Source organism: Nothobranchius furzeri, chromosome 10 (genome assembly GCF_043380555.1).
Source record: "Nothobranchius furzeri strain GRZ-AD chromosome 10, NfurGRZ-RIMD1, whole genome shotgun sequence".
NCBI classification, from domain to species: Eukaryota; Metazoa; Chordata; class Actinopteri; order Cyprinodontiformes; family Nothobranchiidae; genus Nothobranchius; species Nothobranchius furzeri.
This window is the reverse complement of record NC_091750.1, coordinates 44,593,966-44,610,630: the sequence shown is the minus strand read 5'-3', so window position 1 is coordinate 44,610,630 and position 16,665 is coordinate 44,593,966. Positions and strand designations below refer to the sequence as shown.

The 16,665-nt window shown below is 44.3% G+C and overlaps 1 protein-coding gene across 1 annotated transcript in view; it reads left to right on the top strand.

Moving 5' to 3' along the window:
* Positions 1–13,507, top strand: part of cltca (clathrin, heavy chain a (Hc)) — a 39,447-nt gene extending 25,940 nt beyond the window's left edge. Inside the window, exons 11-30 of the mRNA XM_015960695.3 lie at positions 527–664; positions 748–912; positions 1,029–1,209; positions 4,926–5,089; positions 5,764–5,889; positions 5,970–6,112; positions 6,772–7,006; positions 7,080–7,202; positions 7,294–7,439; positions 7,545–7,728; positions 7,808–8,000; positions 8,275–8,432; positions 8,510–8,782; positions 8,878–9,195; positions 9,297–9,428; positions 9,497–9,607; positions 9,683–9,853; positions 9,954–10,175; positions 12,689–12,764; positions 12,888–13,507. Coding sequence (XP_015816181.1) covers positions 527–664; positions 748–912; positions 1,029–1,209; positions 4,926–5,089; positions 5,764–5,889; positions 5,970–6,112; positions 6,772–7,006; positions 7,080–7,202; positions 7,294–7,439; positions 7,545–7,728; positions 7,808–8,000; positions 8,275–8,432; positions 8,510–8,782; positions 8,878–9,195; positions 9,297–9,428; positions 9,497–9,607; positions 9,683–9,853; positions 9,954–10,175; positions 12,689–12,764; positions 12,888–13,021 — 3,393 coding nt within the window. The 3' untranslated portion in view covers positions 13,022–13,507. The remainder of the gene's footprint in view (positions 1–526; positions 665–747; positions 913–1,028; positions 1,210–4,925; positions 5,090–5,763; positions 5,890–5,969; positions 6,113–6,771; positions 7,007–7,079; positions 7,203–7,293; positions 7,440–7,544; positions 7,729–7,807; positions 8,001–8,274; positions 8,433–8,509; positions 8,783–8,877; positions 9,196–9,296; positions 9,429–9,496; positions 9,608–9,682; positions 9,854–9,953; positions 10,176–12,688; positions 12,765–12,887) is intronic.
* Positions 13,508–16,665: the final 3,158 nt, after the last annotated feature.

Sequence of the window (16,665 nt, the reverse complement as noted above, 5' to 3'; positions counted from 1 at the left end):
CTGTAGGTGTGTTACTGACACAAGAACTTTAGACAACTTTATATATTGATTTACTCAGTTTTGTGAATCCTTTTTACCAAACACTTTTTAGTTTGATCTACTAACCAGTCAACAGTGTGAGGGGATCCGTGTACTACACAAACACAGCTCAACACAAAAATGGTGGTGACTGCTCAGTTTTATGGCTTTTTGTCAGACTGAACCAGGAAATGGCTGCAGGCAGAGAGCTCCAGAGCAACCACTGACACCGCCCCCTAACAAATCAGCGGCCAACAGTCGTAATGCCGGCCTGACTCAGTCCTCAGAACCACAACAGAGCAGGGACTGAAAAGTAGAGGGAAAATACCGACCCGTGCTGTTGGGAGAAGCGGCCAGACCCAACTAAACAATCCATAAATGCTGTTAGCCGTTGTAGCGCCACCAAAAACAACTGAATGTGTCACATCAAGCTCCCACAACACGGGCATACTTTAAATCACCTGTTTGAACTTTAACTTGTGACTCGTGTGTCTTTCTATCTGTTCAGATTGTGGATGTTTTCATGGAGTACAACCTGATCCAGCAGTGCACCTCCTTCCTCCTTGATGCTTTGAAGAACAACAGACCGTCAGAAGGCCCACTACAGACCCGCCTCCTGGAGATGAACCTCATGCATGCCCCACAGGTGGACCAATCTGCTTCAGCATTACTTAAAATTTGCACTTTTTCTAGAAAGATTCTGTTTCCAACGTTCTGTTCTGTTTAAAGGTTGCTGATGCGATCCTGGGAAACCAGATGTTTACCAACTATGATCGTGCCCACATTGCCCAGCTGTGTGAGAAGGCTGGGCTCCTTCAGAGGGCCCTGGAGCACTACACAGACCTGTATGACATCAAGCGTGCTGTGGTTCACACACACCTTCTCAACCCAGAGGTAAGCTTTAGGCTCTATTAGGAACAACACTGGCGTTTCTGCATTTTAATATCAAAATAAGATTAGCAGATTTAATAAAGAACGTAAGAATCAAATGTATCCTCGTCCACCTGCAGTGGCTGGTAAACTACTTTGGCTCGCTGTCGGTGGAAGACTCCATGGAGTGCCTCAGGGCCATGCTGTCAGCCAACATCCGTCAGAACCTGCAGATCTGTGTTCAGGTGGCCTCCAAGTACCACGAGCAGCTCACTACTCAAGCTCTCACTGAGCTTTTTGAGTCCTTTAAGAGCTTTGAAGGTGAGAACCGACACTCATTACTCATGTTGACGTGTTCTAGAGCACCATCACTGACCACAGGTCATATTCCTGTGGTCTTTGAGTTGTCCAAAGTTTTTATTCCATCTTTATTTTGACAGTCTTATCAAGACGTAAAATACATACGAATTGCAAATAGAGCTGAAACGATTCCTCGAGTACCTCGAATAATTCGAGTACAAAAAATCCTCGAGTCAAATTCTCTGCCTCGAGGATTCGTTTAATTCATGTTTAATTAATTCATGGCTTTGCAATCGCCCGGGGTCATGTTTCACCCGGACCGAAATAAGTGACGCACGTGCCCACTGGACTGAATGCACACGCGAGTAGCGAATAAAACTTTACTTTCTCTTAAGCCATGGCGGACAACGTGGACTCCGGTGGAGTGCGAAAAAGACAGGACATTTCAAAGGTGTGGGACCATTTTTCACGTCGTAAGGTGGAAGACGTACTCCAGTATAAATACAGTAAAATGGATTTAACCTACCACAACACCACATCCTCCGTGCTGCAGCACATGTAAATGTCACTTCTGCAAGCGGACTCGGAGCCTCTACAAGATAATGCATTTTAGCCTGTTTTTCTATATATTCTGCGGACACTGCGACTTTTTCGTTTGTAGCACTCAGTTTCAGCTCACACCGTACATCTGGTAGCAACACGTCGAACTTAAAATGTGCTAAAAATAGCAGTTTTACACAACACGTCGGACTTTTTATTGTGTTATTGATGTCCGTTGTCCCTCGGGGTGGCGGAGGAAAACGAAAGAAAGTAAATAAATGTTTTGTGATCAGTATAATTTGACATAACCACAGCAAACATGCTTTTGGCAATCCTTGTTAGTGTGAGACAAAAAGTGTAGAAATTAAAACGGACGTGTGTTAATAGGGAAACAGCCGGCGAGCTGTTTGCGCCGTGAGCGGTTCTGGTTCTGTTTGGGCCGCAGCCGCTCGCAGCGTTATTCTCCTAGTTTTTGTCTGGTTTGCAGGCTAGCAGATTCTCGCACGAGGGGAAAATCGGCTCAGGTTGTTTACTTATTTTTTGCACAGACATTTGTTTACTGTGAAGTAAAGTTGAAGTGCTGAAGTTTTGCAAACTAATTTTGAATAAAACTTGAAGAATAACTGGCAATTGCTTGCTCATTTTAAGAGGTCTTTCATAATTATAACATGCTATTTGATATCAAATCACTTTTATTGTCACGTCACATGTGCAGGTACACTGGTACAGTACGTGCGAGTGAAATTCTTGTGTGCGAGCTTCACAGCAACAGAGTTGTGCAAAAATACAGTAATGTAAAAACAAGTAAAATATAAAAATGGCTAATCTAAGTATACAAATGAATAAAGTAAACAATAAGATAAGAGATATAAAATGTACAGAGGTTGGTATGTGCAAAACAGTGGCATTAATGTACAGTATGGAGCGTGTAATGTTGGAACTTGGTGGAGCTCGCGACGAGGCAGCCATACTCGGCGCCATCTTGGCTCATCAATATATGATATAATGGTTTACAAACACAAAAGGGTAATTTATTAGAGTACTCGATTAATCGAAAAAAAGATTCGATAGAGTACTCGATTACAAAAATATTCGATAGCTGCAGCCCTAATTGCAAATGTCTTAACTCGTTTGTTGGCTATTTAGAAGTTGTTCATTAACCCCTCCAAAAGTTGTTCCTAACCATCTGACTTACTAAACTATGGAGTGTGAGATGGATTCCTAATGCATCAAGCTGCAACAATTAAAAAAACTAAAGAGTATTAGTCTTAACAAATTAAGTACTAGAAGTTGGAAAAAGATCCACAGGTTGTGTCGAGTGTTTATAAAACGGTTGACCTTAACTCTAGTAGGGCTGCAGCAACGAATAGATAAAATTGATAAAATTCGATCAAGAAATGTGTTGGCAATGCTTTTCGTGATAGATTTGTTGTGTTCAACTTTTTTTGTGTTGTGCAAACTTTATGTACCAGTTAGTGCGTGCAGCTCATCTGATGCGGCCGCAGAGCAGACTGAGGCAGATCAGAACGAGAGACACGTATGTCCCAGGTGTGATTATTGTGTAAGAAAGAGAGGCACAGCTCAGCTGGTTTCCGGGTCGGAACTGGATCAGAGCCGCCTGCATCACCAGGAGAGGATGCGTGGCTTTTAAAAATACCAGCTGAACTGTTTCGCTGGTGTCTGGGTCGGATCCAGCTCACAGCTCGCCTCCTACGGTACCGTCTCCTAGACCGCGTGACGGAGCGCTTCACACCGCATCTGTGATTCCTTTATTAACCATTGAGCTTCATCATCCAGGTCTCTTATGCGTCTTTGTGTGCGCAGAATTATGCTTAACATAAGTCTGATCAGTGAGAGGAATTCTATCTCTGTCAGCCATGTTTGACTGAATGGCTTTGTTTGGGTAACTGAGGCATGTACGTCCGCCGCAATATCCGGGCACAGCCTTCCCACCCCCTCCCCCTCAGACAGCTGGAACTTTTCCCTGCTGTGTGAAGGCAGCCGAAAGGACAAGTTCAGGTACAAAAGTGATGTGTCTGAAAACACAGTTCTGGTTAAAAACCGGACTGAATTGTCCACACATATTCCAGAATGTCAATCTGGAAAGGGTTCTATATGTGCATTGTGGCTGTTATCTATTTTTTTGTGCAGTTAGCTTTTTCAGTTTGCTGATTTAACTTATTCACTGCCATTGACGACTAAAATCGTCATTTGCACTTTTTTTTACTGTGTGGGCATCGGAACGAGCCCCCGCACTGTGAGGAAAAACATCTCAGCTAAAGCCGATCTTCATCCGCACACGTCAAACGTCATGTGATCAGGAAGCAGAAAATCCATGTGTTAGGAGATCACTTTGGGCCGCTGCTGTAAAAAAAGTGAGGGGCGAACCGGAAACGCTTCTGCCGATCATAATTCAACAACGGATTATGAAAACGGATAACGCTCGAAACACGCAGATTCTTTCAGATATAAGAGGTGAGTCTCCGCTTTGTTTTGGTTGTTTTGGCGTCGACATCATCCTAGCTCGCAACGTTCTGAGACTCTTATAAACACAGTAAAAACGGTGAGAAACATTGGCAGCGAATTAGTTAAAAAAAACAAGGAGAAGAAATAAAAGTTTGCTTTTCTGTTGGCATCATGGCGGAGCCAGGAAGTAAAAGTAAGAGTAATGCTGACAGATGTAATGCATGTATGCAGATGAAGTGGTAACATTAAAATCAATGTTTTGTTGCTCAAAAAAACCCAATAAAAAAAGAAACATTTTTACTTTGAAAATAGTGCAGGGCAGTGGACACACACACACACACACACTAAAAATATGAGCAGCAAATGAACACATCTGTTCAACTTGAGCTTGTGATAAAGGTGTAAATGTCTTATCACGCTATTTCATATCAGTTGATGCAGATAAATATCACGATTAGTGTCCGCTAGTAGCGCATTATTAGTAACTCTGTTCTTTTTACCAGTAACTATTAATCTGAGTTACTTTTTAAATAGGGTAACTCAGTTACCATTACTTTAGAGCTTTTCTTTAATATCCATTCATATTCATGAACCTGTTGATGGCATTGAAAATGGTGTTTAATCAGATTGAAGGGTTTCTGCTGGATCCCTATTGTGCTTCTGTGATGCACATTCAGATGTGTAAATGTTAGCTAGTGCCTGCTCTGATGTAACTCTTGTTCGTCCCTCAGGGTTGTTCTACTTCCTGGGCTCCATCGTGAACTTCAGTCAGGATCCAGAAGTTCACTTCAAATACATTCAGGCTGCCTGCAAGACGGGTCAGATCAAAGAGGTGGAGAGGATCTGTAGAGAGAGCAACTGCTACGACCCCGAGCGCGTCAAGAACTTCCTCAAGGTGCAGATGAGGCGTCTCAAGCATCACACCCTGAATCTTTCTCTTTGGCATCATTGGTGTATTTAATTTAAAAGTGATTATTTTAGTTTTGCTTCATATTTACATACTGCTAAAGACCAAGTGCTCCGTTAGTAAATCTGATCTAAAATACTCAGCACCTCTTGATTTTGAGGTTTTTGTAATAAGAAGATACTTGTTCTTGCTAACTGACCTTTAGCGTGGAAAACAATCCTGATGGTAAATAACTTTTTGTTTTTTTTCTCCCTTTGGGATGACAGGACATGTATGAGGTAATCTGCCCCTCCCCACTGCACACAATCCTTTTGATTTCCCTCGCTTCCCTGATGTTTGTAGTTTTTGGAGTTTGTAGTCAGTGCAGCTAGCGTGATGAGTTATAGTGACTTGGTGCACATAGTTCTCCTGTAGGGGGCAGCAGTGTGCCTGCTCATTTAAGATCCTCTTACAGGGATCTGTCTTTGAGTTGGATGAAAATTACATTAGTTCTTTCTTTTCATGAATTCAATTATTGGTACATCAGTACTTCATGTTGCTGTCAGAAAACTAGTTTCTGCTTTTGATGTTTACAGTAACCTGGTGGACCAGGTTGGTTAAATGGGTGTAACGGGGACTTGCTGCCGATGATGACATGGTTCTGACTCTTTGCCCTCACACAGGAAGCTAAACTCACCGACCAGCTGCCCCTCATCATTGTTTGTGACCGTTTTGACTTTGTCCACGACCTGGTTCTCTACCTGTACCGCAACAACCTGCAGAAGTACATTGAGATTTATGTTCAGAAGGTAAAAGCTGGAGTAAACGGTTGTACTACATCCCTGCTACAGATGGAGGTGCTGATGGTGTTTGCTTGTCTTTGGTCTAGGTGAACCCGAGCCGTCTGCCTGTGGTTGTTGGTGGTCTCCTGGACGTGGACTGCTCCGAGGACGTAATCAAGAGCCTGATCTTGGTTGTCAGGGGCCAGTTCTCCACTGATGAACTGGTCGCTGAGGTGGAGAAGAGGAACAGGTGCTGTTCTTTATTCCTGTAGATTCTTCCCATCACTGTCTGAAGAACCTATTTATAAGTGAACACAGCGTGGTTCCAGGTGCTGCAGCTCCCCGAGCAGCAGTTCCATTAACCACGATGGTTGTGCCGTTTCTCTGTGACTGCCCCGTGTTCTATCCTAGATGCATGCTGAGTATAGATGCTCCGCTGAGGTCTTGTGCTGCGATCACATGGATCAGCCCTCATTTTTCAGTATAGTGCTGCTGGTTACACGATCTGGGAAAAATGGAAGACAATTTGTTATTTTAGAATTAAAAGTTTTGCATTTGTAAGGAAAAAATACGAAAAACTTGCAGCAACTATTCAGTCAAAAAGACAACCGAAGCACATTACCTGCTACCAGTAACAGACTAACAGCCCAATAGAGTAGAAGGTAAAATCTCACAACAATGTCCGGCAACAGGCTGCAAATTATGAGCCACGGGTTTTTATGCCGATAATGATCCGTGGCCAAAATATTGGCACGCTACTAATCTGAGCCTAGTGTTTTTATTTTTTTACTGGATTATTACTGTTTGGGGAGGAGGAAGCCAAAACGAACTTTTCTGTTCATCAAAATGATGTTTTAAATGTTTAAAACTGAAACCTAGTGAGTCCTCACTGTCCTTCTGCTGTCTCAGACTGAAGTTGCTGCTCCCCTGGCTGGAGTCTCGTATCCACGAAGGTTGTGAGGAGCCGGCCACCCACAATGCCCTGGCAAAGATCTACATCGACAGCAATAACAACCCCGAGCGCTTCCTGCGGGAGAACCCGTACTACGACAGCTGTGTGGTGGGGAAGTACTGCGAGAAGAGAGACCCCCATCTGGCCTGTGTGGCTTATGAGCGAGGACAGTGTGACCAGGAGCTAATCAATGTGAGGACTTGTTGCTTCAGGACACTTTATGTGTCTAACTGCAGAGTTAAAATTGTTGCCTTGTCCACGTCAGGTTTGCAACGAGAACTCCCTCTTCAAGAGTTTGTCTCGCTACCTGGTCCGGCGCAAAGACCCTGAGCTGTGGGCTAGCGTGCTGCTCGAGAGCAACCCCTTCAGACGGCCACTCATTGACCAGGTAGAGTTTAAACAGATGACTACCCCCCCCCCACACACACACACACACCCCTGCTTTGTGTTTCTCTAAGCTTTTGAACTTGTGGTGTCAGGTGGTGCAAACAGCCCTGTCAGAGACCCAGGACCCAGAGGAGGTGTCCGTCACAGTCAAAGCTTTCATGACGGCCGACCTGCCCAACGAGCTCATTGAGTTGCTGGAGAAGATAGTGTTGGACAACTCTGTCTTCAGTGAACACAGGTGTTTAACAGCAACATGTTTGCTTCTACTGTCGCCTTGCAGCAGTTTTTACAATGACGTGAAGAATCAGAGGAGTGAGTACTGAGCTGCTCTGTTTGGTTTCAGGAACTTGCAGAACCTGCTGATCCTCACAGCCATCAAAGCAGACCACACGCGTGTGATGGAGTACATCAACAGGCTGGACAATTATGATGCTCCTGACATTGCAAACATCGCCATCAGCAATGAGCTCTTCGAGGAGGCCTTTGCCATCTTTAAGAAGTTTGACGTCAACACATCTGCTGTGCAGGTCTGTTGTTGCCCTTTAGTAACTACAACTAATGTCTTATTGATGGGAAAGGCTTGATCACCTCTTCACCCCCTTCTAGGTGCTGATTGAGCACATTGGAAACCTGGACCGAGCCTATGAGTTTGCAGAACGCTGCAATGAGCCGGCTGTGTGGAGCCAGCTGGCCAAGGCTCAGCTGCAGAAGGAGCTGGTTAAAGAAGCGATTGACTCTTACATCAAAGCAGATGACCCCTCTGCCTACATGGAAGTGGTGCAGGCTGCTGATAAGAGTGGTAAGGAGGCTTGTTGGGCTTTAGTAACCTAGACTTGGGTTACATTCATGTCGTAGGAGCAATTACAAACGGTTGAAGTTTGTCTTTTGTGAGTAAAACTGTATTGATAGGGTACTATTTTACCAACTAATCTTACTGCATTAAAGGCTCGTTAGACTTTAATCTACAACAATGAATGACTTTAGTTTGGTCAGAGGAGTAGAATCCTGGACTAGCTGTGTCTGGTTGGTGTCGACCGATGGGACCGTGAAGCCTCAAATGGATCTTCTTCCAGGTAACTGGGAAGACTTGGTCAAATTCCTTCAGATGGCTCGCAAGAAGGCTCGTGAGTCTTACGTAGAGACGGAGCTGATCTTTGCTTTGGCCAAAACCAATCGGCTGGCTGAACTGGAAGAGTTCATCAATGGACCCAACAACGCTCACATCCAGCAGGTTTGAGCCAGACCCATCTTTTCTGTCAGACCGCCATAGAAACGGTCTGCTTCCATCATCTCCTTTCTTTGTTTTAGGTTGGTGATCGTTGCTATGATGAGAAAATGTTCGAAGCCGCTAAGCTTCTGTACAACAACGTCTCCAACTTTGGTCGCTTGGCCTCGACTCTGGTGCACCTTGGGGAGTACCAGGCAGCTGTGGATGGAGCTCGCAAAGCCAACAGCACCCGCACCTGGAAGGAGGTGTGCTTCGCCTGTGTGGATGGACAGGAGTTCAGACTCGCCCAGATGTGTGGCCTCCACATTGTGGTGCACGCCGATGAGCTGGAGGAGCTCATCAACTATTACCAAGTAGGTGATGTAATACGTTTGTGTCTGAAGACCTTAAAGTCACTTTTGGATTATCTGCTCATTTATCTCCTTGAATTATTTCCCCCCTCCTCCAGGATCGTGGCTACTTTGAGGAACTGATCACCATGCTGGAGGCTGCTCTGGGCCTAGAGCGGGCTCACATGGGGATGTTCACGGAGCTCGCCATCCTTTACTCCAAGTTCAAGCCCCAGAAGATGAGGGAACATCTGGAGCTCTTCTGGTCCAGAGTTAACATCCCAAAGGTCCTGAGAGCAGCAGAGCAGGCTCATCTGTGGGCCGAACTTGTCTTCCTGTACGATAAATACGAGGAGTTCGACAACGCCATCATCACCATGATGACCCACCCGACAGATGCCTGGAAGGAGGGCCAGTTCAAAGATATCATCACCAAAGTGTGTTTGATCAGCCAGTCTAGCTCTGTTTCAGCAGATGCAACACCAGCGTGCACGCGTTCTTCCTTTTTTACGTTCTGGTTTTGTCCTCATCTCTGTAGGTGGCCAACGTGGAGCTGTACTACAAAGCCGTCCAGTTCTATCTGGAGTTCAAGCCCTTGTTGCTGAACGATCTGCTCATGGTGCTCTCTCCTAGACTGGATCATTCTCGCGCAGTCAACTATTTCAGCAAGGTTTGTGTGACTTATGAAGATCTTAGCAGAAAGCATGCTGCATTTTAACTGAACTGGTCTGCTGACAGGTAAAGCAGCTGCCTCTGGTCAAGCCTTACTTACGGTCAGTACAGAACCACAACAACAAATCAGTCAATGAAGCACTTAACAACCTCTTCATCACTGAAGAAGACTATCAGGTGGGTGGTGGTGTCTTTATCGTTTTACAAATATGAACATTTTTCTACATTTGTAACTCATGCGACTAATTTCAGGCACTGAGGACATCGATAGATGCTTACGACAACTTTGATAACATCTCACTGGCCCAGCGCATGGAGAAACACGAGCTGATCGAGTTCAGAAGAATCGCTGCCTACCTCTTCAAAGGCAACAACCGCTGGAAACAAAGTGTGGAGCTCTGTAAGAAGGACAAGCTCTACAAGGTGCTCCTCCCTAGTGAACAGGCTCATTGACTGAGTTAAAGGTTAGCGAAGCCAGAGATGATTTGATGACATCCATTAATTGATAATATCCCCCCTGCAGGATGCCATGCAGTATGCATCAGAGTCCAAAGACATTGAGCTGGCAGAGGAACTCCTCGCTTGGTTCCTGCAGGAGAACAAGAAGGAATGTTTTGCTGCCTGCCTTTTCTCCTGCTATGACCTGCTGCGACCCGATGTGGTGCTGGAGACCGCCTGGAGACACAACATCATGGACTTTTCTATGCCATACTTCATTCAGGTCATGAGGGAGTACCTCTCCAAGGTACGCCAGCTCTCCTTCTGTTGGAGTTAAATGAGCTTGAGTCAGGAGATCGTTGGTAGATCTGAGCTTTTGTGGTGATCCAAGCAGGAAAAGCTATCGATCTCTGATGGAAGAAGCACGTTAAATGTTTCTGTAGAATAGTTGTAGTGTTCCTCTGTCATTCATCGTGTCTGGCGCTGCACCTCTTCTCTTCCAGGTTGATGCTCTTAAGGAACAGGTGACGGAGAAAGGCTTGTTTTTGTTCTGTGTTCAGCCTGAGAGATTGCAGCCCTGAGTGTGCATGCTTTTAGCTTCAGCACATTAGTCTGATGTGAGGATGGTGACGGAAACCTCTGCCCCTGGTAAAGCCAGGGCGAAGGCTATGTGTAATCTAAAAGGGCCTTTTCTCAGGGTGACTTAATCACGTGGAGCTCCGGCCTCTGCTACAGGTTCATGTTTTATGGAAGATGCACTTTTGAACCAGCTGTTGGATGTGCCTGGCTTCCTGGTTCGAGTATTTCCCTCTGAAAGGATTTTCTGGCCCGAGTCGTTTCCTCCTGTTTGCAGTCCGAACTCAGACTGCATATTTATGACAGTCCGACGTATGGCATGAGACTTCCAGTAAATCAGATGCTCCATCTACAGAGTTGGTGTATGTCAGGTGCACTATTAAGCAATTCACCCTTGTGCTTGTGCTGCAGCCTTCCATCGGAGAACCAGACGTTTTGCTCGAGTCTGTATCTCACTGGTTGAGACTGGGACAAGCGACTAGCTACATCTCTACGGGTGTTGCCAAAATGTTCACGAGTTATGAATACGGTTGTCATGGGGCTCTCTGTGCAGGAATGTGAAATGATGCTGACCAACTCACGCGTTAAAGCAAACCCTCTCTTAGTTTCTTTGGATAAGACGTCGTGAGAGATTTGAGACAACTTTGGGACATGTCAGAGACCAAATTTGCAAACATTAAGACAAAGTAACAAGAAAATCTTCACCTCAGTTGGTTTGAAATGGTCCCACGCTTCACGTGGCCAGATAAAACACATAGCTAAAACATGATATCAGTGTGGTTCTAAGTAAAGGTCGCATGTATTCCTCACAGTTATGTCTCCAACTTGTTGCCGACAGTCTCAGCCCAGTAAGATGCTGACTACTGCTGCATCTGACTTGCTGCCTGAATTTCTTTGGTTTCTGTTTTTCTTAAATGTTTCATATCGTTTTACTTTTGTGAGACGAGGCAGAGGCATCTGTTTGCTGTGATGGGCAGGTATAAGTAGTAGGACTGATCGATTAGACACTGATCATTATTGGCCGATTACCATGAAAAATATATGTTCTGTGTATTTGATCTACAGCCTGTAGCGTCTCCCTTTCCTTCGCTCTGCGCAAACTCTAAACAAACATGTCGTGGGACAGGCTATGAAAACGACCTCACGGGGGTGCATGTTAAAGTACTTTGTGTGACATTAAAAGAATAAAGACGCGGAGCAGCAACAGACAGAAGGCAGCTAACGCAGCCTACGGTCACCTCAGGGTCCTGCAACAGGGCAGTACCTTCAGGTGACTCGGGTTAAAGTCTTTTCACTGGTGCAGAAATCCATAAATGGAAGGTGATACAGGTGTGATCGTGAGCAGAGCGAGAGCAGGAAAGGCAGGGGGTTGGAAAGCGGACATGATGTTAGTTCAGATGGCAGATGGGATTAAATGGAGACAGATGATTTGCTGTGGCGCCCCCTAAAGGGAAAAGCAGAGATACCCACATGTCTTTATTAACTGTGTGGCAGCTCTAGCTCCAAGTGGGCAGAACCCAGATAACCACATCAGGTTTGGAAATCACCGTAACAGGTGCAGATGGGTTAAACTGGCCCTGTGCAGGTCTCTGACTCACCGTCACTCGTCCCAATGAGCACGAGTCAGACTGCGCAAATAACCCAAAAGTATTTAAATTCATTGTTCTGGAAGACGAGGCGTTCTCAGTGGGGGAAGACGCTGCGTTCTGCCCGCTGAGCTCACCGTAGAGCTGCAGCTGCTACACAGGAAATAAATAAATAAATCAAGTATCACTAATAAATAAATGCTGATGCCCAATGTTGTTGGATTTATTTGACTTTCTGCGCTGCATTAGACTCTTGCTTGATGGATGTGCCAGTGATGGCAGCCATATTTGCTGTTGTCCTGTTGCTGCATTGTGCTGCAAGTTTGTACTTTTCTCGCTGAAACGGTAAAAGCATGTTTGTTCTAAGTGAAGGTGATGTTATGGTTCCTTCTAGGCCATGCTGTCAGTAGCACTCATCATAACTGCACGGACACATTTCCAGCCAATCATGTTGGGGACCTCCGATCAGAAAATGGATTTTTGTATCATCAGCTGTGTTTTAGGTTTAACAGCTAGAGAATTATCTTTGGCACTGAGATGAAAATAAACCATCAGCTGGCTTTTAGACTTGGACCTTTCTGTACGGGTCACGGCCATGTTGACCCTTTTAAATGTTTAAGATCTTGGTTCTGATTGTGTTTATATCTTTCTAATACAGGTTGATAAACTTGAAACCTCAGAGTCTTTAAGAAAAGAAGAGGAGCAGGCAACAGAGACGCAACCCATCGTCTACGGTGAGACGAACCGTGGCGCTGTGATCAACATTAAACATGATGGATTCGGTTTTGGTCGTCTGTTGTTGTCCTGTCTGAATTAGTCTGGTCAGTGACGCATACTCTCATTTTGATGTTTTGTAGGAACTCCTCAGCTAATGCTGACAGCGGGCCCCAGCGTGCCGGTGCCTCCTCAGCAGCCTTACGGCTACGGCTACCAGGCGCCCGCCGGCTACACTCAACCAGCAGCTCAGCCGGGCTTTGGCTACGGCATGTGAAGGCCCCTCCCCCTTCTGTCCACTTCCAGGCTGGAGCTACCATCCATCCATCTTCCACAGTCCTTCACCAGACCATTATTGTCCCTCTGTCCTCTACAGAGTGGGGGGATAATACCGACACTTTTGTTTCCTACCTTTTCCTTTTTTGAAATCGTCATGAAGGACTCAAGTTTTGTTTCAGTTTTCATGGTAAAGATTAATTTCCTCACATTCCACAGATTAATCCTAAGTCTGTTTTATTTGAACGGGAAATGGTTTCTGCACGTAAGGGTGGGCTTGTGGGGAGGGACGTGCCTCTTCTCACCTTTAAAAGAATAGGTCTGTTGTGAAGCATCTAATTTGCACTCTGTAGTGAGCATTCATGTAAAACTTGTTCCTGTCACGTGCGAGCAGCTTCATCTGACTTTGCATTGCATTTAATTGTATATTCAGATACAAAAACCTCTACTGTGTTTATATTTTGCAACAGCAAACTGCTGCTTTCATGGCCATGATCCTGAAACACTACGTCCTACTGAACATGATCCCACTCTCTCTCTTCAGGGCTGTTTGTTAAAGAAAATCAAAGTCTTTTATACACGATTTAAAGGAAAGTGATTCTTTCCTGCACAGCCTATGCAGACGTCTCCAAACAAATTTCCTTTAACAAAAGAAAAACTGCTCTGACATGAGACTAATCTGCCTCAGGAGGGACTGCAGACCTGTGTGACTTGCATACACCATGTCCCTTTACAGTGGTCAGAGTCTTTTTGGGTCATTGTTACGAGTGTCCAGGAGAGATTCTTTTTTTTTTCTACACAAACTTTTCTTGGTCACGTCTAACTCGGTTGGTTTAAATCTAAACAGAACATTGCAGCACATGTAGGGGTTTGAAGTTTTTATTAAAGGCTTGTGTGTATACAGGAAATCAATCATTAACTCCTTGTATTATCTAAATGACCTTAGATTTGAATTGTGCACTTGCGATACTTGATTATGCATAATCAAGATGATAAATGAAACAGTGGTTTTGTTTCCTCTTACAAAAAAGTAAAAATAAAAGCTTGTCAAATGATGTTCAGGATTCTGATGCAAACATGTGTTAATGTGCTGTGGCTGATGCACCTGAATCAGGAAGCACAAGTCAGCTGGAGGAGAAGGTAGCTTCAGATGGCAGCTTCTGGAGTCTTATTTCCTGATGTTTGGACATTTAATTCAATTTATTTATAAAGCGCCAAATCAGGACAAGAGTAGTCTCAAGGTACTTTACCAAGTAAACACTCCAATACAGGTCAGTTCATTAAGCCAGTCAGTAAAGTTTCCTATGTAAGGAACCCAGCAGGTTACATCGAGTCACTGACTAGTGTCAGAGACTTTACAGCGATCCTCATACTAAGCAAGCATTGGCGACAGTGGAGAGGAAAACTCCCTTTTAACAGGAAGAAAACTCCAGAGGATCCTGGCTCAGTATAAGCAGCCATCCACCACGACTCACTGGGATGGAGAAGACAGAGCACACACATTTTATAACAAGTGGTGTTTCTACTATTGTGACTTCTTACATATTCTGTTTCATAGAAGAAAAACTTTAACAGGGAATTTATAATTCAACAGCTGAACTAGTAGTAGCACTTTCTATGTTAAAGGAGATAAAACGTTATCAGGAGAGGGAAGTGGTTAGCAGCAGTGTGCCAGCCGATGGCCCCACCATGAGGCCACCACAGCCCAGCAGAACACCATTGTAGCTTCTTACAAGAAGAAAAACACTTAAACTGCTAAAATGGCAGGAAATAATGCATTTAGAGAAGTGGTAGAAGAAAGTAGCAATGTGGAAAGACCTCACCTCTGATTGGATAACAGCAACATGACTCTTACCAACTCTGCTCTGCAATGTCGATGTTTTATCTCCACAAATAACACTGGAGTTTTGCTGTGTGGTGGAGTTACCAATGGTTAGCTTCTACTAGAGACGTTCCCTGCCATTACCTGGAAGCTAAACCACCCATCTTGACTGTCGTGTGTGAATGTGAAGTGCAGTGTGACAGATGTCAGGATTTTCTAATCCTAGAGTTTCATCGTCTATTTTCTATCACAAGCTAATGCAGGAGATATGTGTAGGAGACTATTTTCCTGTTCAACCTGGATGAAAAAGTGACCAATTATAATCAGAAATAACCATTAAAAATGGGGTTTCTGTGTTCTACACCTTTCATCTTTGGTGTTTGTGGCATGGGGAGCTTTAGTCATCCCCATCTATTTCCAGACCATGGCAACTGCCGAAACAGGAACGGAAGTCTATTTTGATGCCAAGAATGTGCTTCTTTTCAAACAGTGGCAAGAGTTAAGTTTTGTGTGAAAAGACATAAAGGACTACAAATGTTTGTCCCAACAAATAGATGTAATCGAACCAGACAGAAGAGAGGAGTTAAGCGAGCTTCAAATCCTTTCAGGATGACCGGAACATGGAGGAAAACCACCATAAACCTGGTCATGCTAGCTATGCTGGGCAGTAGAGATTCTGCTGAGTTGCCCAATTTTAAAAGTTTTAGCTTGTCCAAAATGCTGCAGCTAGATTTCTGATGTGAATTAAAAAGAGAGATCATATTCATATCTCTCTTCTTAGCTTCCCTACATTGGCTGCCTGTTAAATTCAGAATAGATTTTAAGATCATCCTCACTTATAAAGCTCTTAATAATCAAGCTCCATCATACATCAGTGATCTGATTGTTCCATATGTTCCTAACCTGAGCACTTCGCTCTCAGACTGCAGGTTTACTGGTAGTTCCCAGAATATCTAAAAACAGGATGGGAGGCAGATCTTTGAGTTATCAGGCTCCTCTCTTGTGGAACCAGCCCCCAGCTTTAGTCTGTGAGGCAGACACCTTGTCTACTTTTAAGAATAGGTTTAAAACATTTTTATTTGATAGGGCCTATGGTTAAAATCTGATGTTAGCCCAGATCTGGACAAGTGGAGTGGAGGGAGGTGGAGAATACAGTCGGTAAAGATGGCTCTCCCTTGCCCTGCCTCCAACATGCCACCATCTAAAAGGCTAGGTTATCCAGAGTTATCTCTGTAGTTATGCTGCTATAGGCTTAGATTGCTGGAGGACACACTGACCACTTTCCACACTCGACTACTTTCTTCTACAATTTGCTCTTTAACTGTATTATTTCCTGCTATTTCAGCTGTTAACATTATTTTCTCTCTAAGTGTTTTTCTCCCCAGAAAAAGCAACAATGATGTTCTGCTGAGCTGTGGTGCCCTCATGGAGGGGGCCATCAGCTTGAACACTGTTGCTAACCATTTACACATTCTCCCTCTCCTCATAACATTTTACTTTCTTGACATTGAATGTGCTACCCATTTAATTATAGATTCACTAGGATAAATACAATCTCGCCAAATAGAATATTTACTAAGAAATCACAATTTAACCATAAAACACTACTTGGTATATGTTGTGTGTGGATGTGTGTGTTCTGTCTTCTCCATCCACAGTGAGTCGTGGTGGATGGCTGCTTATACTGAGCCAGGATCCTTTGGAGGCTTCTTCTGGTTAAAAGGGAGTTTTCCTCTCCACTGTTGCTAAATGCTTGCTTAGTATGAGGATTGTTGTAAAGACTCTTGACACTAGTCAGTGACTTGATTCAATTTGCTGGGTTC